At 44.7% G+C, this 20,182-nt stretch overlaps 2 protein-coding genes across 2 annotated transcripts; one reads left to right on the forward strand and one right to left on the reverse strand.

Moving 5' to 3' along the window:
- Window positions 1-4,206: 4,206 nt before the first annotated feature.
- Window positions 4,207-6,002, forward strand: LOC133901665 (putative alpha-L-fucosidase 1). Its single transcript, XM_062343100.1, has 3 exons — window positions 4,207-4,798; window positions 4,888-5,127; window positions 5,235-6,002. Exons 1-3 carry the CDS (start codon window positions 4,212-4,214, stop codon window positions 5,911-5,913), a joined length of 1,506 nt encoding a protein of 501 aa, XP_062199084.1. The 5' UTR covers window positions 4,207-4,211; the 3' UTR covers window positions 5,914-6,002.
- Window positions 6,003-6,562: 560 nt separating this feature from the next.
- LOC133901664 (DEAD-box ATP-dependent RNA helicase 7-like) lies at window positions 6,563-11,409 on the reverse strand. The gene is made up of 14 exons (XM_062343099.1): window positions 10,822-11,409; window positions 9,773-9,907; window positions 9,557-9,697; window positions 9,350-9,461; window positions 9,071-9,141; window positions 8,813-8,967; window positions 8,617-8,728; window positions 8,155-8,256; window positions 8,014-8,074; window positions 7,765-7,936; window positions 7,581-7,677; window positions 7,407-7,501; window positions 7,187-7,320; window positions 6,563-7,000 (listed from the first exon to the last, which is right to left on the reverse strand). The coding sequence occupies exons 1-14, from the start codon at window positions 11,314-11,316 to the stop codon at window positions 6,789-6,791; spliced, it is 2,094 nt and encodes a 697-aa protein (XP_062199083.1). The 5' UTR covers window positions 11,317-11,409; the 3' UTR covers window positions 6,563-6,788.
- Window positions 11,410-20,182: the final 8,773 nt, after the last annotated feature.

Here is a 20,182-nt window from a genome sequence, read left to right on the forward strand (position 1 = left end):
TAGCTAAAGGTTCTAGTATCAAGTAGCTAGTATAGTAAGCAAGACACACGTATTTTAATTTTGTTTGGGTTGCATACAACTAATGCACGATTTTGATAGTTGATCAAAATATATACGAATCGAACTAATATATGTATACGACTCGAGTACAAGTTTAAAGAATAAATATTTTTCTCTTCCACTCACATAATTTTTATTACTTCTTTTAATTTTATACGTTTTGTAACTAAATAACACTAATCTCTTTAGAAAAACTAACAGACTAATTTTTAATTAAAGGTTATCGTGATAAAATATTATAGTGAGACTTATCATGCTATTAACGTAGACATCTTGCTAGTTTTTTTAAAAGAAAAATCGTTTAAATTTCTGCTAAGAAAGTGTGAGGGGGCAGTTTATTGTAGGCCACGGACGTAGTCTTGAAAAAAAAAAAAAAACTGGAGGCCATGTACCGATTGTATAATATAATTGGACCCAGCATGAGCAGCCTTCTGGAGCTGCAGGCCTTTGTAGGAGCCCAACAAGGACGATGAGTTGTTGAGCAAGCAGCACTGCTATGTGCAGAAACGGCCCTGCTGGAACTGACTGAATATACGGCGCGTGCAGATGCTACTACTACTAGCTCTGAAAACTTTAACCATCGCTTCATTTTCGTGCAGCCGAGTGAGAGCCGTTCAAGGAGTTGCCCTTGCATCCACTTGATTTTCACCGTGGAGTCTGGTTAATCTGCTGCTTTTACTGGTACACCAAGCGATGCACAGGAACGAGATGGTCTCTGGCCTTTGCTGAAAAGTACGTGGCAAAACGAGGAAAGCCGAAAGAAAGTTACCTGAGACGCTGCGGAACCAGGCCAAATTCCTGTGAGAACCGCGCACGCATCAGGACAGCAGAAAAGCGGCAGGCGCAGTGGCGCACCACGCCGCGACACCGGCATCACTTCACCAAAGCACCGGACAATGGAGCCAGCCAGTGACCGGCCACCTAAAGCGACGTTGCACCACGGCCCTCCCCACTGTTGCCGCCTGCTAGTGCAAACAACAGCAACGTCCAAAAGCAGCATGCTCTGCTACAGCTGCGCTGTTTGCTCTGCTATGCTGCACTGCGCCGAACCGGTGTATCGGTCTTGTTTGATGAACGCCAGGCTTCACAAGAGCCAAATTAGCCTCTCGTCTATCTGACCGGTGAACTGAACGATGAGTCAAAAAAAAAAAAAAAAAAACTGAACGATGAGTCTATCGAGGCAATCGAACGACAACAACCCGTGTTGTTTGAGAGCATCTTCAACAGACTCGGTATATAACGCTCTATATCCATATTTAGGATTCTAGCATTAAAAATGATCTCCAATAAATTCTTAATACGCCTATCTAAAATTATCCAAACCCAAAATTAGCCTCCTCATTCGCTACTTGTGAGGATCGAGTCCCGCTCCTTATCCGCCCCTGGCTCCACCCACCCATCTGCTCGGGCCATCACCAGAGCTCCACTCGACCTCGCCGGTTCCCACGCCGCCGGCAACTCCTCCGCCCCAACTCACAGCCCGGCCTCCGGTTCCACCGCCACACACATATATTATTCTACTCCCTGCGCTAAAATAGCTATTTAACATTCCAACACTGTCAACCTGTCCTGCACCCATAAAAAATATCCCGCAACTGTAAATTCCAATTTATCAACACCGTAAAATACGTATGACCATAAAAACCATTCCGTAACCATAAATTTCAATTTATCGAGATTGTAAAATACGTATAACCATAAATACCATTCCACAACCGTAAATTCCAATTTATCGAAACCGTAATATGAGTATGACTGTAAAAACCATTCCGCAACCATTAAAAATTGGCTTCTGTAATCGCAAAAACGACTCTTGACAATAAAAAATGTGTAGTTTTTATTTTCAAGAGTCGTTTTTATGGTCATACGTATTTTACAGTCTCGATAAATTGGAATTTACGGTTGGGGGATGTTTTTTCGGGTGCGTGACTGGTTGACAGGTTGGTTTGTTGGGGTGTTAAATATACGCATTTTATGGTCTCGATAAATTGGAATTTACGGTTGCAAAATGATTTTTACGGTCATACGCATTTTACTAGAGGCCATTGCTGACTGATGTCATACATGTACAAGCAAGTTTCGTTCTATAACACATGCACGCACATTTATTTCTAACCTTTCATCGGTGAAGAGATTCGTGACGGGCGTCTCCTCTTCCACCTTCGATGAGTTCCAGCGAGCTTCATTAACTCCGGTGAACTTAGGGTTTTAGGTTGGAATTAGGGGTTTGAGTTTTGATAGTGGAATTTAGGGTCTCTGACTGTAGAGGGAGCTCCGAGGGAGGCCGTCGCCTCGACGGTGGCTGCGGGCGGTGGGCGGGACAGCGAAGCGGCAGGAGTATCGCCCGCCACGGGTGGTGGAGGACCGGCACTAGGCCAGTGGTGGTGACAGGGGTGTCGGGATATAGTGGTTAGCGACGAGTGACGATGGAGGGCAGCGGGGACATTGCCGGAGCTAGGCGGTGATGGCGAGGGAGCGCAGGGAGGAGGGACGTCAGGAAGAGAGATCAACAGAGGAGGAAGAGGGGCGGCGGAGGAGGGGCGGCCCGCGCCGACGTCGGAGACAACGATAATGATGTGGAGGGTGGTGGTGCGTGCGACGGGTGGCATCAGGGTTGGGGGCAGGTGTCGGGGTCAAGATCCAGAAGTAGAGGCAGTGGGATCGAGTTAAAATGACACTCAGTGTTAGGGTTAGTATTGTATGTTATGCAAGGTGATCTAGTCCATTGAATATTGATCGAACGAACCAAAGTTTGATAGAATTTTTATGGAAAAATCTGTCGGCAGATTCATTATTTTGGGTCCAGCTAGGATTGTGTGAACGTGGAGGAAGGAAAGCCCAAAGGAACTACGTGCTGTGTTAGAAGGGGACTCTTTCCGGATGAAAACAATGGGTGTTCACCCATAGAGGATATACCAGAGTTAAAAATGTTGTGGGCTATTTCGTTCTACCGTAGCATATGGTGCTTCTTAGATTTGAATAGAGTTTACTAGAGGTATGGTTCACCCATCACAACCACTTTCCTTATTCATTCTTTATTTAATATAAGTGTCATGCAGGGGCGAATCTAAGTCCATGACAAGCTAGACTTCAGCCTAGACCGTAGACCTAAATTTTTATTAAAATTACTGTAGAAACAGTATAAATTTTTAATTTCCAAACCAAATTTGAATGGGTCTTGATCTAGGACTGGTTCCGTCCCTAGTGTCATGCAAATGTTTCTAGCACAAAGATGGTGACGTGAGGTACTAGAATAATATAATTCTAGCACAAAGATGGTGACGTGAGGTATAGAATAATATAAGTATCATGCAAATGTCTCTAGCAAACCTCTCATCTCAACTTGTCCCCCCTTTGGACTCAATTCGTGGCTGACATCGACTTGCCCTCACGCCTCTATCGGACCGGCTTATTTCTTCGAGCATCCCTCTAAACTCGAGGATCATATCGGCGGCAGCAAAACCCACCTGCCAAACCCTAACCCTCACTAGCGCAACGGCGCCATTGCATGCTGGATCTTCCTAAATTCGTGGCATCTGAAATTTAGGAAACGTATTTATTTATTCATTAACTGGTTCCTCATGTTAACTTAAAATATTAAATTAATTAATTAGCCAATTATCAAATAATATTATCTCTAATTAATATGTTTGTCACATCTGCCTAGGGTGTGTTTGGTTGAAGAAAAATGTTAGATAGGATATGGTCATCCAATGTTTTGTTTGGTAGCATGGATAAGTTGATTTATTTTCTTGTTTGGTTGTACGGATATAACTCGGATAATGTTAGAAAAAAATTTGCAGAGCTCACTTGTCATATATTTAGTATTTCATTATAATATACTCATACGAGATCTTATTTTATTAATTTAATTATAATAAATACAGTGGTATAATCAGATCATAAATCAGATAATAAGCTTATGAGATGATATCATTTAAAGCATATTAACCAAAAAAATCATTTACTCTAAGCAATCAAATATGTCACTGTTAAAGCTCATCCAAATTATGAACGGCTCCGTCCAATAATTTTTGACGAATTAACTCATCTAACATCTAAGAAAAATATTCCTCCTAAATAATCATCCCATCTAACTTCCCTCCTACTAAACATCTTTAAAACAGTCATATCTCATCCGATATCCGTATATGTATCGCATCACTGCACTTGGCCGCATCGGACGGAGGCAGAAACACGGCACGATGACAAGTGCGCTGTTGTGGCTGTCCGCTGTGCTCGTCGGCATGGTTTCGTCATCGGAGGCGTGGCGTGCGACGCCGCCGCCGCTGCCGGTGCTGCCGATCCCGTCGGCGGCGCAGCTCATGTGGCAGCGCCGAGAGGTGATCATGTTCTTCCACTTCGGCATGAACACGTTCACCGACTCCGAGTGGGGAACGGGGTCGGAGGACCCGGCCCTGTTCCGCCCGGCGGGCCTCAACGCCAGCCAGTGGATGGACGCGGCGCACGCGGCGGGCGCGTCGCTCGTCATCCTCGTCGCCAAGCACCACGACGGGTTCTGCCTCTGGCCGTCCACGTACACGGCGCACTCCGTGCGCTCCAGCCCCTGGCGCGGCGGGCGGGGCGACGTGGTGCGGGAGTTCGTCGACGCCGCGCGAGCGCGGGGAGTCGACGCCGGGCTGTACCTCTCGCCGTGGGACCGACACGACGAGAGGTACGGCCAGGAGGTCGCGTACAACGAGTACTACGAGGCCCAGCTCCACGAGCTCCTCACCGGGTCAGTGCCCATGGCCATGCACGTAAACAACTCAAACAGAGCTTGGTAGAGCAATTGTTAATTGCGGAGTTGCAGCTTTGCAATTGCAGGTATGGGGGTGTGTCGGAGATATGGTTCGACGGCGCCAAGGGCAAGAACGCGACCAACATGACGTACCACTTCCAGGAGTGGTTCCAGACGGTGAAGCAGCTGCAGACCTCCATCAACATCTTCTCCGACGACGGGCCCGACGTCCGGTGGGTCGGCGACGAGATGGGGTTCGCCGGCACCACCTGCTGGTCCACCGTCAACCGCTCCATGATCACGATCGGTGAGGCCGGCATCGAGAAGTACGTGCACACATACGCCTGCCATGCACTGCCAAAACGTTCTCTGTTCATGGAGTCCACAAACTAACAGATCATGCTTGCACCGCACCATTGTTGTCTGTCTGCAGGTACCTGAACGAGGGTGACCCGAGGGGGGGTGACTGGGTGCCGCCGGAGTGCGACGTGTCGATCCGGCCTGGCTGGTTCTGGCACAGGAACGAAACGGCCAAGCCGCTGAGCCAGCTGCTGGAGATCTACTACAACTCGGTCGGCCGCAACTGCGTGCTCCTGCTCAACGCGCCGCCCAACAGCACCGGCCTGGTTGAGGACGCCGACATCGCGCGGCTGCGCGAGTTCGGGGCCGCTGTCGCCACCATCTTCGGCACGGACCTCGCCGCGGGCAGCGCGGCCAGGGCCAGCAGCGAGCGCGGCGTCGGGTTCGCGGCCCGCAACGTGCTCGACGGCCGCGATGACACGTACTGGGTGCCGACTGCCGAGGACGGGCGCCGGAACGGGTACTGGATCGAGTTGCGGCGGCCGGCCCTCGCCGCGCGGGCGCAGCCGTTCAACGTGATCAGGATCCAAGAGCACGTCGCGCTGGGGCAGCGGGTGGAGCGGCACGAGGTGTGCGTGGACGGCGTGGCCGTGGCCAACGGCACGACGGTGGGGCACAAGCGGCTGCACCGGCTGCCCGCCCCCGTCACCGGCGGGACGGTGAGGATATGGATCACGGCGCGGCGGGGCCCTCCGCTGCTGTCAGCGGTGGGCCTCTACCTCGACCCCTACGTCGCAACGGACAAGATGTGACGAGCGCGGGAATGATTGGTGTTACGTGGCCAGTCGGCGTCGCCGACCCCAAAGCGAACCACCGCGACCCGCGTCGTGCGCCACCACCAACGGCGAGAAATCGGTGTTCTGTTTGAGATCGATCGGTTTGGTGATCAAAACCGCATAAAGGGGCGTTCGTTTTGGATCGATCTGTTTCGTGATGAAATTCGCAGAATAATTCGTTGGGCGCATTTTATCTCTGCAACTCGACAGCTTGCGTTCTAAAACTACACGCGCATTCGACTGATACGTGAAGTATTTCCCCTGTCGAAACTGCATCTAACTGGTGTCTTTCTGACAAATTCCTTCTTTCTCAAACATTACGTCAAAAGCAAATTAGTGATGTGCATGTGACGTCTCAACAAACATCGATTTTCATAGTACTATCAAGCTATATTAATTTTGTTATTACACATCAACATTCCAGACTTCGGAAAAATCTCGCCATGGAAGCTGCATCCGACTAGTGTCTGGGCGCAAACAAGTGTGGGAGACAAACAGTAACTGCAATTAGCAAGTGCGCAAGGCATGCACCAAACGAGGAGACAAACTGCAGAATTCGCCCAAAATAGAGAACTACCACTCAGAACCTGATACCTTCAGACGTTGCAATCACAATACATGTTGCTTCACTTATACAAGTCATAACAGTTGCTTTATACTTTATAGTACCAGATCAAAATTGTATACTTAGGCAAAATTGATCGTCGTAATCTCGGTGACAAACATCAAATAAATAAAAGCCGATACACTCGCAGCCAAAACTGAGACTATTCCCTCCCCTCTTTCTCCGAAGTCAAAACTACGAAAAATATAACATAGCGCTTTTAAATGTTCAATAGCGCTGCATCAGCTCAGTTCCTCCTGTTAAACCTATTGCCCCCACCTCCCCTACCAGAAAACCCTCTACCGCCTCCACCTCTGCCACGGCCACCACCGGAGAATCTACCACCACCTCCACGGCCAAATCTTCCTCCACCAGAGTTGCCTCTTGACTGTTCCTTCTCTTGCAAGGGTGGCAGTTGTTTCACCTCACCAATGGTCACCATGGCGGCACTCTGTGAACCTGCAGGAGGATCACACAGAAGGGGCTAATAAGACGTTTGGATTTTGGAAGAATAAGAGTTCAACCGCCTTAATTTGAATCCCAGAACCAGAGAAGAAAAATATCTCTAGAAATTCTACATAGACAGCAGTAACATAATCTCATTTATACCACTAATTTATTATACAAAGAAGTGAAAAGGTATACCTTGAATGTAGTCTTCAACATCTGCTGCAGGAACATCAAATACTACACCTGTCCCATCAGCTGTGAGGGTCGCACCCTTCACATCTGCAAGTTTCTCTTCTGGCATGAACGTTTTCAATATAGTAAAAGCAAACCTGCATGCAGAAAAAGGATATTTTAATCAGTGGAAGATCAGAGGCCGCTCAAGACCTGAAAGTAGTGATGATCATCAGTCACTTACCCTGGTGCCCACATAGGCCTGCCAGTTTGAAGATGTAATGTAGTGTAATCCTCCATGGAAGAAAGCAATGATCTTTTCTTTATGTCCGTGTAACCCTGAGAAATAAATTCCTGTTAATTGTAACAGCCAATATAGCAGCAGAAACTAGAAATATAAAACGAGAACCCAACTTACCACTGCCTTTGCAAGTGCTTTGGCCAGTAAATCAACTGCAGACATAGTGGAAGAGTTTAACAGTTGCTCTGCTTGCTGCCGGAAAACAGGAATAACACTGCATCACACCCATACACATAGTTAATGACACAGCCCAATAACAAAGGAACATGCTTATCCCAAAATGTTCATGAAAATATCTTGCCTGTCTGATACACTTGCAATGGCATCTGCTGCTTCACTGCCAGCAGATTGTGCCACATCAGTAGGCTGTGGTGCAGAGATATGTTGAAACTTCACCCCAGATTCCCTTTCTAATCTGGTCACGCTGTGCTTATATCTGGGTTCAAAAAGCATGACAGCAACACCAGTATTACCTGAAAATCAACATGCATTGCCTCAACAGGTAGCCATTATAAAAATACTACAGAAATGAGCATCCTGTATAGCATACCAGCTCTCCCTGTCCGACCTGACCGGTGTATGTAAGCTTCAACATCACGTGGAGGTTCACACTGGAAATTTTGAATGCCATCAATAAGGAAGCAAAAACCCAGTTATTGCAACATTAATCAACTGCAAAAATAGGCCATACCTGAATGATAAGCTGCACATCATTAATATCCAGGCCACGAGCTGCCACATTTGTAGCAACCAAAACTTGGAACTTCCCGCTCCGGAATCCAGCAAGAATGACCTGCAAAATCACCCAATACACATCAAATATCTGAACTTCACAACTATAAGAACATTACAAATGGGTGGAGAACCCATTAAAACAAAGATATACAATCAAAATTTAAAATCAAAGTATCACAGTCAATAATACGAAGTTATAAAGAATGGGGTTCAGCTGTGTTAGGAGAAGAATAATATTCCAGCACTATTTAAATCAGTAAATTACATCTGTATCACATTGCACATTAGTAAAACAGCACCTACATGGCAAAAAAGTTCAGAAAAAGGATGTTACACAGAGAGGACTTCAGATTAGTCAACTGATGCCATTGGATTTAGATACTAAAAGATCATGTATGGTTGATGAAGAATCACTTACTTCACGCTGAGCTTGCACAACATCTCCATGCAAGGCACGGGAACCAGCAATCAAACCAGAAAGCTCTGATGCAGAGTCCTTTGTCTCGGTGAAAATAATCGTTCGGCCTCCACTGAACCAAAGAGATGTTTAGCAAAACTGATAGAAATCAACAGTAGACTCATAGAAATGAAGAGCATCTATGGGAAATACATACTGGCTATAGCATCTGATAATGTCTGGAATAACCTGAGCCCTTGCTGCCTTGTTACAAGGAAGAGCAAGATGCTTAACAGATGCACTAGCTTTCAGTTTCTCATTGCCAACAAGATCAACTGTTCTCCTGTCAACTTTCAGAAACCTCATGGAAAGCTACAATGATTCCAGAATAGCCATAGCAAGAACCAATACATTGTCAGTTCACAAAAATATTGAGAAGTTCTCAACAATAGAAACATCCTGCAAAGATGATTACCTTATTCACCCAATCCGGCAGAGTGGCACTGAATAGAAGTGTTTGTACTTTGGTAACATCTTCAACCTTGCCTGTTCATATATTGAAGGGTCTTATTAGTGGATTACATCAGAAAGTTACATCAAATAGAAAGTTAGCAATGTTTGAAATTGTTCCATTTGTAAATCCAGAAAGAAGTGGATAAGAAAAGCTATGAGAACAGTTGGCTCAATTGAAAGAACAAAACAACCATCATGACTGCATGAGACTAGAAACTTTAGAATATAGATGTGGGCATACCAAGAATGAGCTCAACATCATCAACAAAGCCCATGTTAAGCATCTCATCAGCTTCATCAAGGACACGGAATTTCAAAGACTTCAAATTGAGAGTTCCCTTTACAACAAAATCCTGGGCAAAAAAGTAATGCAGCAAATGTAAGAAAAAAAAGAAACAGAGTTCACGGTCCAGTGGAGCAGAGATCTCAACAAAGAAGAAACAATTACCTTGATACGACCAGGAGTTCCAACAACAATGTCAACCCCCTTTCTCAATGCCATTTCTTGAGGACGATAAGGAGAGCCCCCGTATACACAGCACGCAGAGAGCCCAAATGTTGCACCATAAAACTCAAAGTCCGCATGCACCTGAAATTCATCTCGATGAGGTCAAAACATGTACGAAAGTTCTTTCTCAAGAATCAAGTATTCGCACAATCTTACCTGGTTGGCTAGCTCTCTGGTTGGTAGCAGAACTAAAACACTTGGAGGCCTGCCATAGTCAGTTTTCCTGGATACTTTGTGTGCCCCATTAACCAACGACTCCAATATGGGCAGAACAAAAGCCAAAGTTTTGCCCTACAGTAAAGTAACACCAACTTTAAGTAGGTAATACAAATATTTCAGAGAGAGATTAATATATACATAAGTAATGATGTTCCTCATGCACTTGCACAGTCCTCCATAATGAGAATTTCAGAAAAAAATGTTCACAACCCTCCACTATAGGTACTACATAACCGCGATCATATCCCTATGAAGTATGAGAATGGTGAACTGACTGACAGAAACAACCACTCTCCTCCAACACAACGTATGTTTGATCATGGTATTACTCAAATTGTGCAAGCAATGAAATACTCCCTCCGTTCAAGAATGTATTGCGTATTTTATTTTGAAAAAATCATCAAAAGTAAACTTTGACTGTTAATTTCTCTTATAATATGTTGTCAATTGCTATAAAATCAACATCATATTAAAAGTACTTTGAAATACAAATCTATTGAAACAAAATTTGTATACTAAACGTGCATATAATTTGACTAATTGTTGGTCAAAAGGTAGACTTTTTCATAACAAAATACGCCTTACATTCTTGAAAGAGAGATTTGCATAAATGCACCCCGGTTGATTGCGCTTGGATGAAATGCTATCATGGCCCATATGTCATTGACACAGGTGGCCCCATATGTCAGTGAGAGAGGGGTGGCATTTCATCCAAGCACCAGTCAACTGGAGTGCATTTTGGCAATTTTTCTTTCATGAAAAGGGAGGGAGTAGCACAGTAATGCAACAACCCTTGGCTCAAATGCGACAGGTAAAACAAAATTAACTGAGATTCGTACCAAAATAGTTCCCATATCGCACGCCAAGCATTGCGATCAAGCGTACATGCACATCACAGGCTAGCAATTAAAAGAACTACAGATGCTACGCAGTAAGAACTATACCATGCATATCTACCAAATGAATCGCAAGGAAGGACCTCTCACCTGGCCAGTGCGCGCGCGGCCTACCAAGTCACTGCCGTCGAGGACGAGATCGAAGGTGGTGGCCTGGATGGGGAACAGCGCCTTGATTCCTTTAGACCTGAGCCTCTGCCTCAGCGGCTCCGATATCCGGAAGTTCGTCAGCGCGTTCGGGTCCGCGGGATCCTCGTCGCTGCTGGTCGTGAGCTCGCCGTCATCCTCCCCAGAACTCGAGCGGCTCGTCTCCTCAACCGTCTTCTTCTCCTTCTTCGCCTTCTTCGCGGCGGGGGCCGACTCTTCGGAGCTGGTGCTGCTCCTCTCCTCGTCGGAGGACGCGGCCGCCGCGGGGGGTGGGGACGGCTCCTTTGCCTTGCGCTTCTTCTCCTTCTTCCTCGCCGATGCGGCCTCCGCCTCCGCGCCGGCGGCGGTGGCGGCAGCCTTGAGCTGCTTGCGCTTGGCCTTCTTGGAGGCGGAGTCGTCGACGGCCATTGGCTCCGCGGCGGCGAGGGCGGGAGACATCACGGGGTAAGTGGCGGCGGCGGCGGCGGGTGAGGGGTTTGGGGGCTGGCGGCTGCGAGGGAGAGGCGCAGCCGTGAGAGAGGGGGAGAGCGGCCCGGGATTCCGAGTACTTGTAGGTATGCGGCGGAAACCCTAGCGCGCGCGTGAGGGGGCACGTGACCGAGGTGGGGCGGTTGCGTGATGACGTGGCGCTCGATGTCATGCCGCGGCTGAATGGGCGGTTTCGTGGCGGTAAGCGTTTGGTCCACCGTGTAAAGGGCAGACCCGCCTTCATTGCATGCCCTGGCCACGCTGGACCTGTCTTTGCCTGCGTGGACGGCCCGGACCAGGTGTGCTCTCTGTTGGAGCCTTCTCGCATCTGGCCTAGTGTGCTCCGTTTCGGCCCAATTCCGCGGCCCAAGCAAGCCTAACTGCAGCACTAGAAAAGCGAAGCAGCACCGCTAACAACCGGTTGGGTCAGAATCATGTGGAGTAAGGATTTGTTTGTTTTTTATTTTTATTCTCCTCATCTAAAATCTTAAATCTTAAAATCTAGATTATACAATCTACAACAAATAACATCAGATTATTAGAATTCCTCCCCTCTCTTCCCCTCTCCTACAGACTCGCTCTCTCCCTCTGGAGTTTCTCTCTGCTTCTGCGATTAGAGGCTGGAGTTCACCATCCACTACTGCCTAGGTAGCAATCTCAAGTCCCTCCAACACCGATGGCTGGTCGAGACGGTGTTCCCTGACTTAGTCATCTGGTTTGACGCTCCTGCTATAGATTGGTGGGACTGTAACCCATGTGGAACAAGTCCAACAGAGAGAGAGCTAGGGGGTTGAGCTGGGAGGATGGCAAGTGGTGAGGGAAACTCGCCGGTGTCATTGTCGATGGCGACTCCAACCATGGTTCTGCCCGACAGATAGCACAGGAGGATGGGCATGATGTGAGGAACTTGTTTGAGGGACTCCCGATGGATGGGTCTGGCCATAGGAGGGTCGGTGTCACGTCCTAATTCCTTAATCATGTCATTAAGTATCATAATTATCATGTTTATTGTTAAGAATTTTGGATTGTTTGCTATCTCAATTGGTGTTTTGATTTTTGTTAGGCGTTTTGAAAATAAACAATGTTAGACTTTTCGTTAGTTTAAGTCTCGCTTACAGGTTAATCACTGCACCAGTTGTTATAAAAGTTCAACGGTAGTTTTTTGCCTGTCTCTCTTACAAGTGAGGCCCACCTTAAGCTGGTCCACATCTCCTCCCTCTCTCTCAGCTGCAGCCTCACCCCCTCCTCTCTCCCACCTCACTCACTTGCTCTCTCTCTCTCAACTGGACAGAGCAAATGTAGCAGTCTCTCTCTTCTCCCTCAAGCACTCTCTCCATTCTTTCTCCAAAATCTCACCCAAGTAGCCATAAACGAGGTTCGTATGTCACTCTATGACATTCCCCATATCTTTAGCTCTCCATCTATCTAATTCTTGCTCACATGCATGAAGGTTTGGAGGTTTTACAATTCAAATTTGTCACCTCCCTTTCTTTGGAATTTCAGCAGCTGAGTCATCCTCTCCGTCGAGTTTTTCCTTTGATTTCTCCTTCACCAAAGGTCACACACTTGGGCAAGAGACTTTGGGTAAGTATCCTAGGGTTTCCTTGATAGCATTGGAAGTTTTAGCTCGATTTTGGTTGAATTTGTGGATAACAATAGAAGGTTAGCAAAGCAATATCGTGTTCTTAAGGCATTAGAGATGGAAATAAGGTTTGGATGAGATAACTAGTAAATCGAGGGTGTAGAGTGAGTGTATTAGGTTTAGAACCAATGTATTAGTGCCATTGTGTGTTTATGTGGTTTAGAATTCAACATGCAAGTCGATTCGATTAACGAATCATCATGAACAATTGTTCTGCAGAACTCTGGAGACTCCAGAGAGTCCGAAGAATTATGCGAAGACTCCGAAAAAATCTGGAGAATTATGCGGAGACTCTGGAAATATCCGGAGATTCGTCCGGAGACTCCGGAGTCTTGTTACTTTTCGATGATGTTTAGATCGTAAACTTTCGTTGTTTCTTTGTATGTTTTGTACTTTTAGCTTGATGTTAGGATGCATCTACTACTGATATGGATCATGCAACATATTTAATTGCATCTCTTTTATGTTCATCATTGCACGTGTTCTTTTTTAGTGAACGAAGGACCGAAGGATGATGTGGGCGTGATCGAGGGCGATCCAGAGGCTGTTTCCGTTGCTTGTGAAGCTAATCAATAAGGCAAGCATCGGAGGCTATAGGGATGGCTCGAGAAGAGAGTCTCGGAGGCTATAGGTCCGCTTGAATTGATTAAGCACCGTCAGTTATTATAGTTGGCTCTGGCACTTATTTGTACTTACCATGTATCTGTATATGAGATGGATGAGTCAAATACCTTATATAGTTGTGATCTTTTGGCGTGCTAGTCTCGGGTATTGTCGGTATAATAGGCTTGGAAGGGGTATCTAGTTTGCTTCGTGACTAGTTCTAGATGATCCTCACATGCTGATGCGTATGTCCAAATGGTTGGTGCTTATTTGGGAAAGGTTGGCATGAATACCCCTTGCGTTGACCTGTATGGTCACACGAGCTGAATGGTTCTCAAGTCGTGTGAGTAAATAGGTACTCTACTGTAGGGTATATCAAACAATTTGAATTGTCGCGCACCCGGTTTTGACCATGCTTTTTGTTCATTTGCAGCAGTTGTAGAGTTTCCGTTTATGATCATGATGGTATGATGGGAGATGGTCACTTGGTCAGTGATGTTGATGATGGGTGGTTTGGTTTGTATTACAGTTACAGTTATGTTGATGATCTCAGAATAGAAGGTTGTTCATGGTTAGATGTAGATTCTTACACTTGAGTCGAAATTGCATTTGCTTAAGAACTTATTTAACTTTGAGGTCGAGTTCTTGTTAATTATCTAAATTGCATTCTCCTTAGAGTTGGGCTATTTATAAGTGTCCACTATGAATTAAGTCTTACGAGTATTTTCGTACTTACGTACTATGTTTGCTTTTTAGGTGAGAAAGAATTAGTTTTTAGCTACTTTACGCCCGCCAACGTTGCCGATGAGCAGAAGTAGTGCTTACTACTCGTGTGTCGATATTTTAGGGTGGCATCTTAGAGCAAATGACGGTATTACCTTTTGTAGTTATGTACTTTCTGAGATACTCTATCGGTGTTTGGATCATGTATTTTGTTATGAAGTTTAATTTGTTTAAAACTTGTAACTTATTTTTAATTACTCGTTCTTTATTATTTTAATTACTCATTCTTTATTATATCTTGTGATGATGTGCTTGTTCTAAAGGTGTGTGTTCCGATCGTGGAAGAAAACACATGTTGGGACTACAAGGGTGATATTCTGGTTACTCATGAGAGTTGTGATTACATAAATGATCAACTTAATGATAAATTAGAATATTATCTGGACGGTTCCTCACAGAGGCGCATGACACTCAGAGCTGGCCGCACTATTGCCAAGCCGAAAGATGCTTGGCATCGACAGAATGGAGAGGGGATCTCGATGAAGTTTACCACATGCTTGATCTTGACTCAGAGGTAGCAACACAATGTTGTGAGGTTGGAGCAGTGACACAAGCTATCGTAGTTGGGAAGACGGCATCGGTAAGCTCAACCCAAAGGAGTTTTGATAGGGAAATTCTTGGGGGCCCTCGACGCGACCTTCTCCTCACTTCCCTGGGCTTGGGCGGTGTAGATCTGTTCTTAGCGGCATCGGATTTGGGCTGGTGGTGTGCTCTCCTTTCAGCAGCGTTGCTCAACAATGAATGGAGAAAAGAAGCAAAACGAAGGGAGAAAAGGAGATAAACATTATTGTGTAATGGTATGATGAGAAAATATGTGCCATAATCCATAATCTATAATCCAGAAGCAGCATTTCTCTGTATTATGGATTATGGCATAATCTGCCTTCACATTGTGAAATCTGAATTATAGAATCGACATGTTTGTTTCCTATTTTGATTATAAAATTAGAATCCTAGAATCATAATAAAAAACAAACATGCCCTAAGAACGCACCTGATCTAAAACCCGAGATATCAAACCCAATCTAGCTTTGAAATTCTACATGGTGCAAAATCACCTTGCCCGTGGTTGGGACCCAAAACCCGATGGTGGTGCGGGCCGCCGACCGCCAGGGGGGCAGGCGGAGGCACCGCACATGTAACACCCCAAAATACTATATTGTAGTTTTTGAGATAATTAATTATTATTAATGTGAGACTACGAGTTTAATTTTCAAGAGATGGAGTTTCTTTAAAATTTTAGAGTATAAATTGGATTATTTCAGAATTCATCTAGTGCTTTCAATTTGTGCTGGTTGATTTGTTTGGTGTTAATGTATTTATGAGATTTTCTTTCTTTTATTTTCTTGAGTTTTTTTGCATAAAAAATCATGTTTTTTTTATCCATAGCATCTTGTTTTGAATTCTCAGAAAATTCGGCTAGCCAAAAGTTATAAATTTAACCACATACACTTTATGGTTTGTAATGTTTTTTTTTATAATTTTTGGTATAATTTTTAGAGCGCATCTGAATAGGTTTCGAATATCAAAGCTTTCTTAGCTAAAAAGAAATACGTACTTTGCAAGCCATGTTCTCTCTTCCTAGCCTCTTTTTTTTTCCCAACTCAAAACAACCAACAGTCATGGCACGGGAAGCTTCGGCCATCGTCCTCCTCGCCATGCCACTCATGTGCTCATCGTTAGCCAAGGAGGATGACCATGCCGCCCCGCCTCCCATAGAGTTGTCCTCCTCATCCTTATCTCCTGGCTCCAATCTGCTCACCTCTACGCGCGCACACACCTCTGCTCCCCTTTTTGCTCTGCTTGCTGGCCTCGCGCTGAGCGTGCGGTGTGGTGACGCCACCATGCCCCGCCTCCCTTTCTCTGGCTTTTAAGCCAAGAAGAGCAGGCCATCTCTCCCATTTCCTCTCTCTGACCTCACTCGACCACAAGTACACGAGCTCGCCCCGTTTGGTGAGAGCGCGACCATCCTCTCCGGCACCAGCAGTTCCCATCAGTTAACGTAGCCGCTCGGGTGAGTATTCACGACTGTGCTAAACCCAGCTATAATCACCAAACATCTCTGATTCTGTTTTGCTACTCACTATCCAGGAAGACAACTGCTAATCTCTTGGTCACGCCAACCTTCGCAGCTCTGGCCACCGCCATCTCCACCGAATTCCACCTTCGATGGTGAGCTTCCGGTAGACCCTCGAGTCTAGTGCACCCCATGAACCTCCTATGCATGCTTATGTATCCATTTGAGAACCCAAACAGCCACACACAAGTGCATTGATATGCATGTTTCATGCAGTCTACCGCCATTACCGCCGTCAAGCTTGCTCCGACTACCCCTGAGCTGTGTGTGTCACTTCATGAGGATCCCCATGGCGCACTGAACCTCTTGGTACCTTCCACTGGCCGAGCCATCACCGGAACCACCAGCGACGATGCTTCCGGCGAGCCCCACGGTCTACCCATTGGTCCAGTCTAACCTCTGTATGACTATTCATTTTTTTTCTTCTCAAAATGACTAGGACTTGTATACTTCGTAGTAAAACAAATACAGCTCAGAAAAATATGAAACCAAATTTGTTAGTTTCTTTTTGTCTTACTCTACATGTTAAAAATGTTAGAACTCATGCAATATCTTTTGATAATTAATTAATTAATTAATTTGTTTTAGCTTATTTAAATCATAGTTAATTGCTTAAATCCTAAAAATGTGAAACCACTTTTATTAGCTTTATCTTGTCAAGAACTAAAGTGTAAAAATGCAAGTTCTTGTGAAAATTTCAAATTAAGTTTGTGATGATTTAAATGTGCTCAATCTTGTTTAATTCACCATTTAATCTTGGAATGTCTAATGATATTTATAAATAGAGTATTTTATAGGAAGAATGTTGTCCAGCATGTTAGATGAGTTTTGCCACTGCTTTAAGCACATGTTTTGGTCTCACATTGTTAACTTTTAAAAATTGTACATAAATTAATAAAAACAATTTAGGGGTGAGACCAGTTCTAAAAATCTTTGTTGGTGCAAACTTACACAGGAAAAATACATTTCACTCATACTACAATTAACACAATTTTTATTGCAAAATTCATCTAAAACCATATTCTTTATTTTCATGCAGAAATATTTTGTGTTCATTGCTGTGGATTTATTAGACGAATTTATGTGAGCTTCTGGTATTTATTGATCGAGTATTTAGCGTGTAACATGAGTGCGATCAACGATGAATGACAGAGAGCAGAAATATCACAAAGGTGAGAGACAAGCAACCCCTTGATCATTTTGGACCTAGTATTTATATTTATTTTATGCATTAATTATGGAAATTTATTATGCATGCGTAGATGTTTTATAAAAGCACCGATTGAGATAGTAGTCATAATCTAATTAAATCAAAGCCAACTCTCCTTGAACTAGTCAACATACCATTGTTACCCTAGGCTATGGGTTGATATGATAATGTCACTTGGGTAGAATCGAACTAAGGTGCGATGGAAAGATTTGTTAAAATAGTTAAGTCATTGTTATTGAGAAAGTTGGGTTGTCATTCATATAAGGGCATGTTTATGTCAATGTGTGTCAGAAGGTGAGCATCGTCTCACAAAAGAATGTATGAGTGGAGACCTGCTTGTATTGCATGTGGTCTAGTATCTTGTACCCGGAACTAAGGGATCGGTACAACCACATATGCCGGTATGGATGACGGCCCTAGCATATTAATCCGGTTAGTTCTACCCTTGCTTCTTGGAGTTGGGTCTGTATGTGCGGGTAATCCACGAGGTGGGTGTATCCGAAGGGACTCCCATGGCTATACGCGTGGGACCAAAGTCTGCCGACACAACGATTAATACCCTTTAGTCTAGCCTCTGGGGGTTCTTAGTTTAAAAAGTAAAGGAGGGATTAATATTAATCGGGAAGAGCAAGGGTTAGGATTAAACAGTGTAACGGCTTTATCATAAAACCCTATGTACACCCAACGTGTAGAGTGTACGGTATCGACGGCTACCACAAAAGGAAAGTTTATGTCTTGTGGGTAAAGTGTACAAACTCTGCAGAGTAATAAATCTATTTGAATAGCTGAGCTTGCGATCAAGAGCCCCTTAGGAATGGCTGCATGATTTAGATTATTTATTTTGAAATGTCGGGTTTCACTTATAGGCACTAGTGTAAGTATTGTGTATGTCTAGATGGAGAAACAATCTTCATGGTCTGTGGTAGACATGAAGCTATTATTGTTCATTTATTTGCTTTGTCATTTACTTTATACACTTTAAATTACGTTGTGAATCTACTATTATGTGTACATTTCAAATTGTCATTGCATTTATGCAAAGCTATATATGTTGATCATCCTTCAATTTAACCTTCATTTATTGTATCCTTGCAATACATATAGCTCGACTCTTGAAATTGGTTATTCATAAATAATGCTAGGAAATCGTGAAAATGATGACAACAAGTCTTTCTAGGATTCAACTCCCGGTCGGTTGCCTGTGGGCGGGATTGAGGCACACTGACTGGATATTTGAATCTATTTTATTGTATTTTTCTGCTACATATTCTTTTATATTGTATGCCAGTTAGTCCCAATATTGTAAATTCAACAATTAAACATTTTCTCCTTTGTAGAATGTATGGGTGTGATATCACAGTTGTAATCATGTGTACTTGCTATTGATCATGTGACAAGTACAATGAAAACATAGAGTTTCGGATAATCTAATTACCTAAGGCGTTACATCATAGGAGCCGCAAAGGGGAGTGTGAGAGGTGGCCGCTTCAGATCCGATCCAAATTGGGGCCCATGAGGCACCCGTGGGTGCAAGTCAAGCTCTGACCCGAATCAAATACTGACTTGATGATCCCGCAAGGCAATTTCTACATCCGAACCATCCCTCGTTGGGTCTAAAACCCATGATACATCGACCCGACCTACTACCATCCTTAAGCATTGCAGTCCATTGCAGCCGAGCAAGGGATCAAATCAAAGGAAAGCAAGAAAACCCCTTCTTCTGCCTCTGGAACCCTAACTGCTAGACGGGTGGAGTTTAGGGTGCGAAGTTGCGAACCATGGACGACCTGGAGGGCGGCGACTAGTAGATGCCGCTTGAATTTACTCCCAAGAAAATATGCACAGGTACTTACAATTACTGTGAGAGATGGGTTTTCACTCTGCTTATTCCATGTTAAGATGACAAGGACATTTTTTCACTCAACGTAAAGCTTGTATCTGCTGAAGGCCGAATTAGGCCCAACAAGGCTTCGTGGGCGCAAAGAATGTTTTTTTTAACGAAAAGGATGGTTTAAAGAACAAAATTGAATGCCCAACTCGACGAAGTGTCGGCCCAACCTGGGGTGGCCTATTTCAATTTTTATATTTCTATATTTTTTAAAACTAAAAATTACAAATATTAATAAAACTCTATTTTGAAATTTTGTAAAACTATACTCATGTCGTCCGTTGGGGTCGGCGGTCTAATTAAACAACGAACCGCTATTTCTCTCACTTTTAACTCCTTGTTCCTCGTCGGATCTGAACAGATGTGGTATAAGGGGGTGACCAGGGAGATGTAACGGGAAGGTGCGCACGGTGGAGTAGTGAGAGGAAGGGCAACGAAGGTGTCGAGGCCGGAGGACATCGGGAGGAAAGGGAAGCGAGGACGGTGCCGCGAGAAAGATGGAAGTGAGGAAGAAGAAAAACTAGACTAGAAAAGACCATTTCTCTTGGTAAAAAAGGCCCCAAAATGGTACAGCACAGCACCTAAATGATGCAGCCCACGCGGTATATAGCAATCCTGCCCGTCTGCGCACCA

The sequence above is a fragment of the Phragmites australis genome, chromosome 20, assembly GCF_958298935.1.
Source record: "Phragmites australis chromosome 20, lpPhrAust1.1, whole genome shotgun sequence".
Classification (NCBI taxonomy): domain Eukaryota; kingdom Viridiplantae; phylum Streptophyta; class Magnoliopsida; order Poales; family Poaceae; genus Phragmites; species Phragmites australis.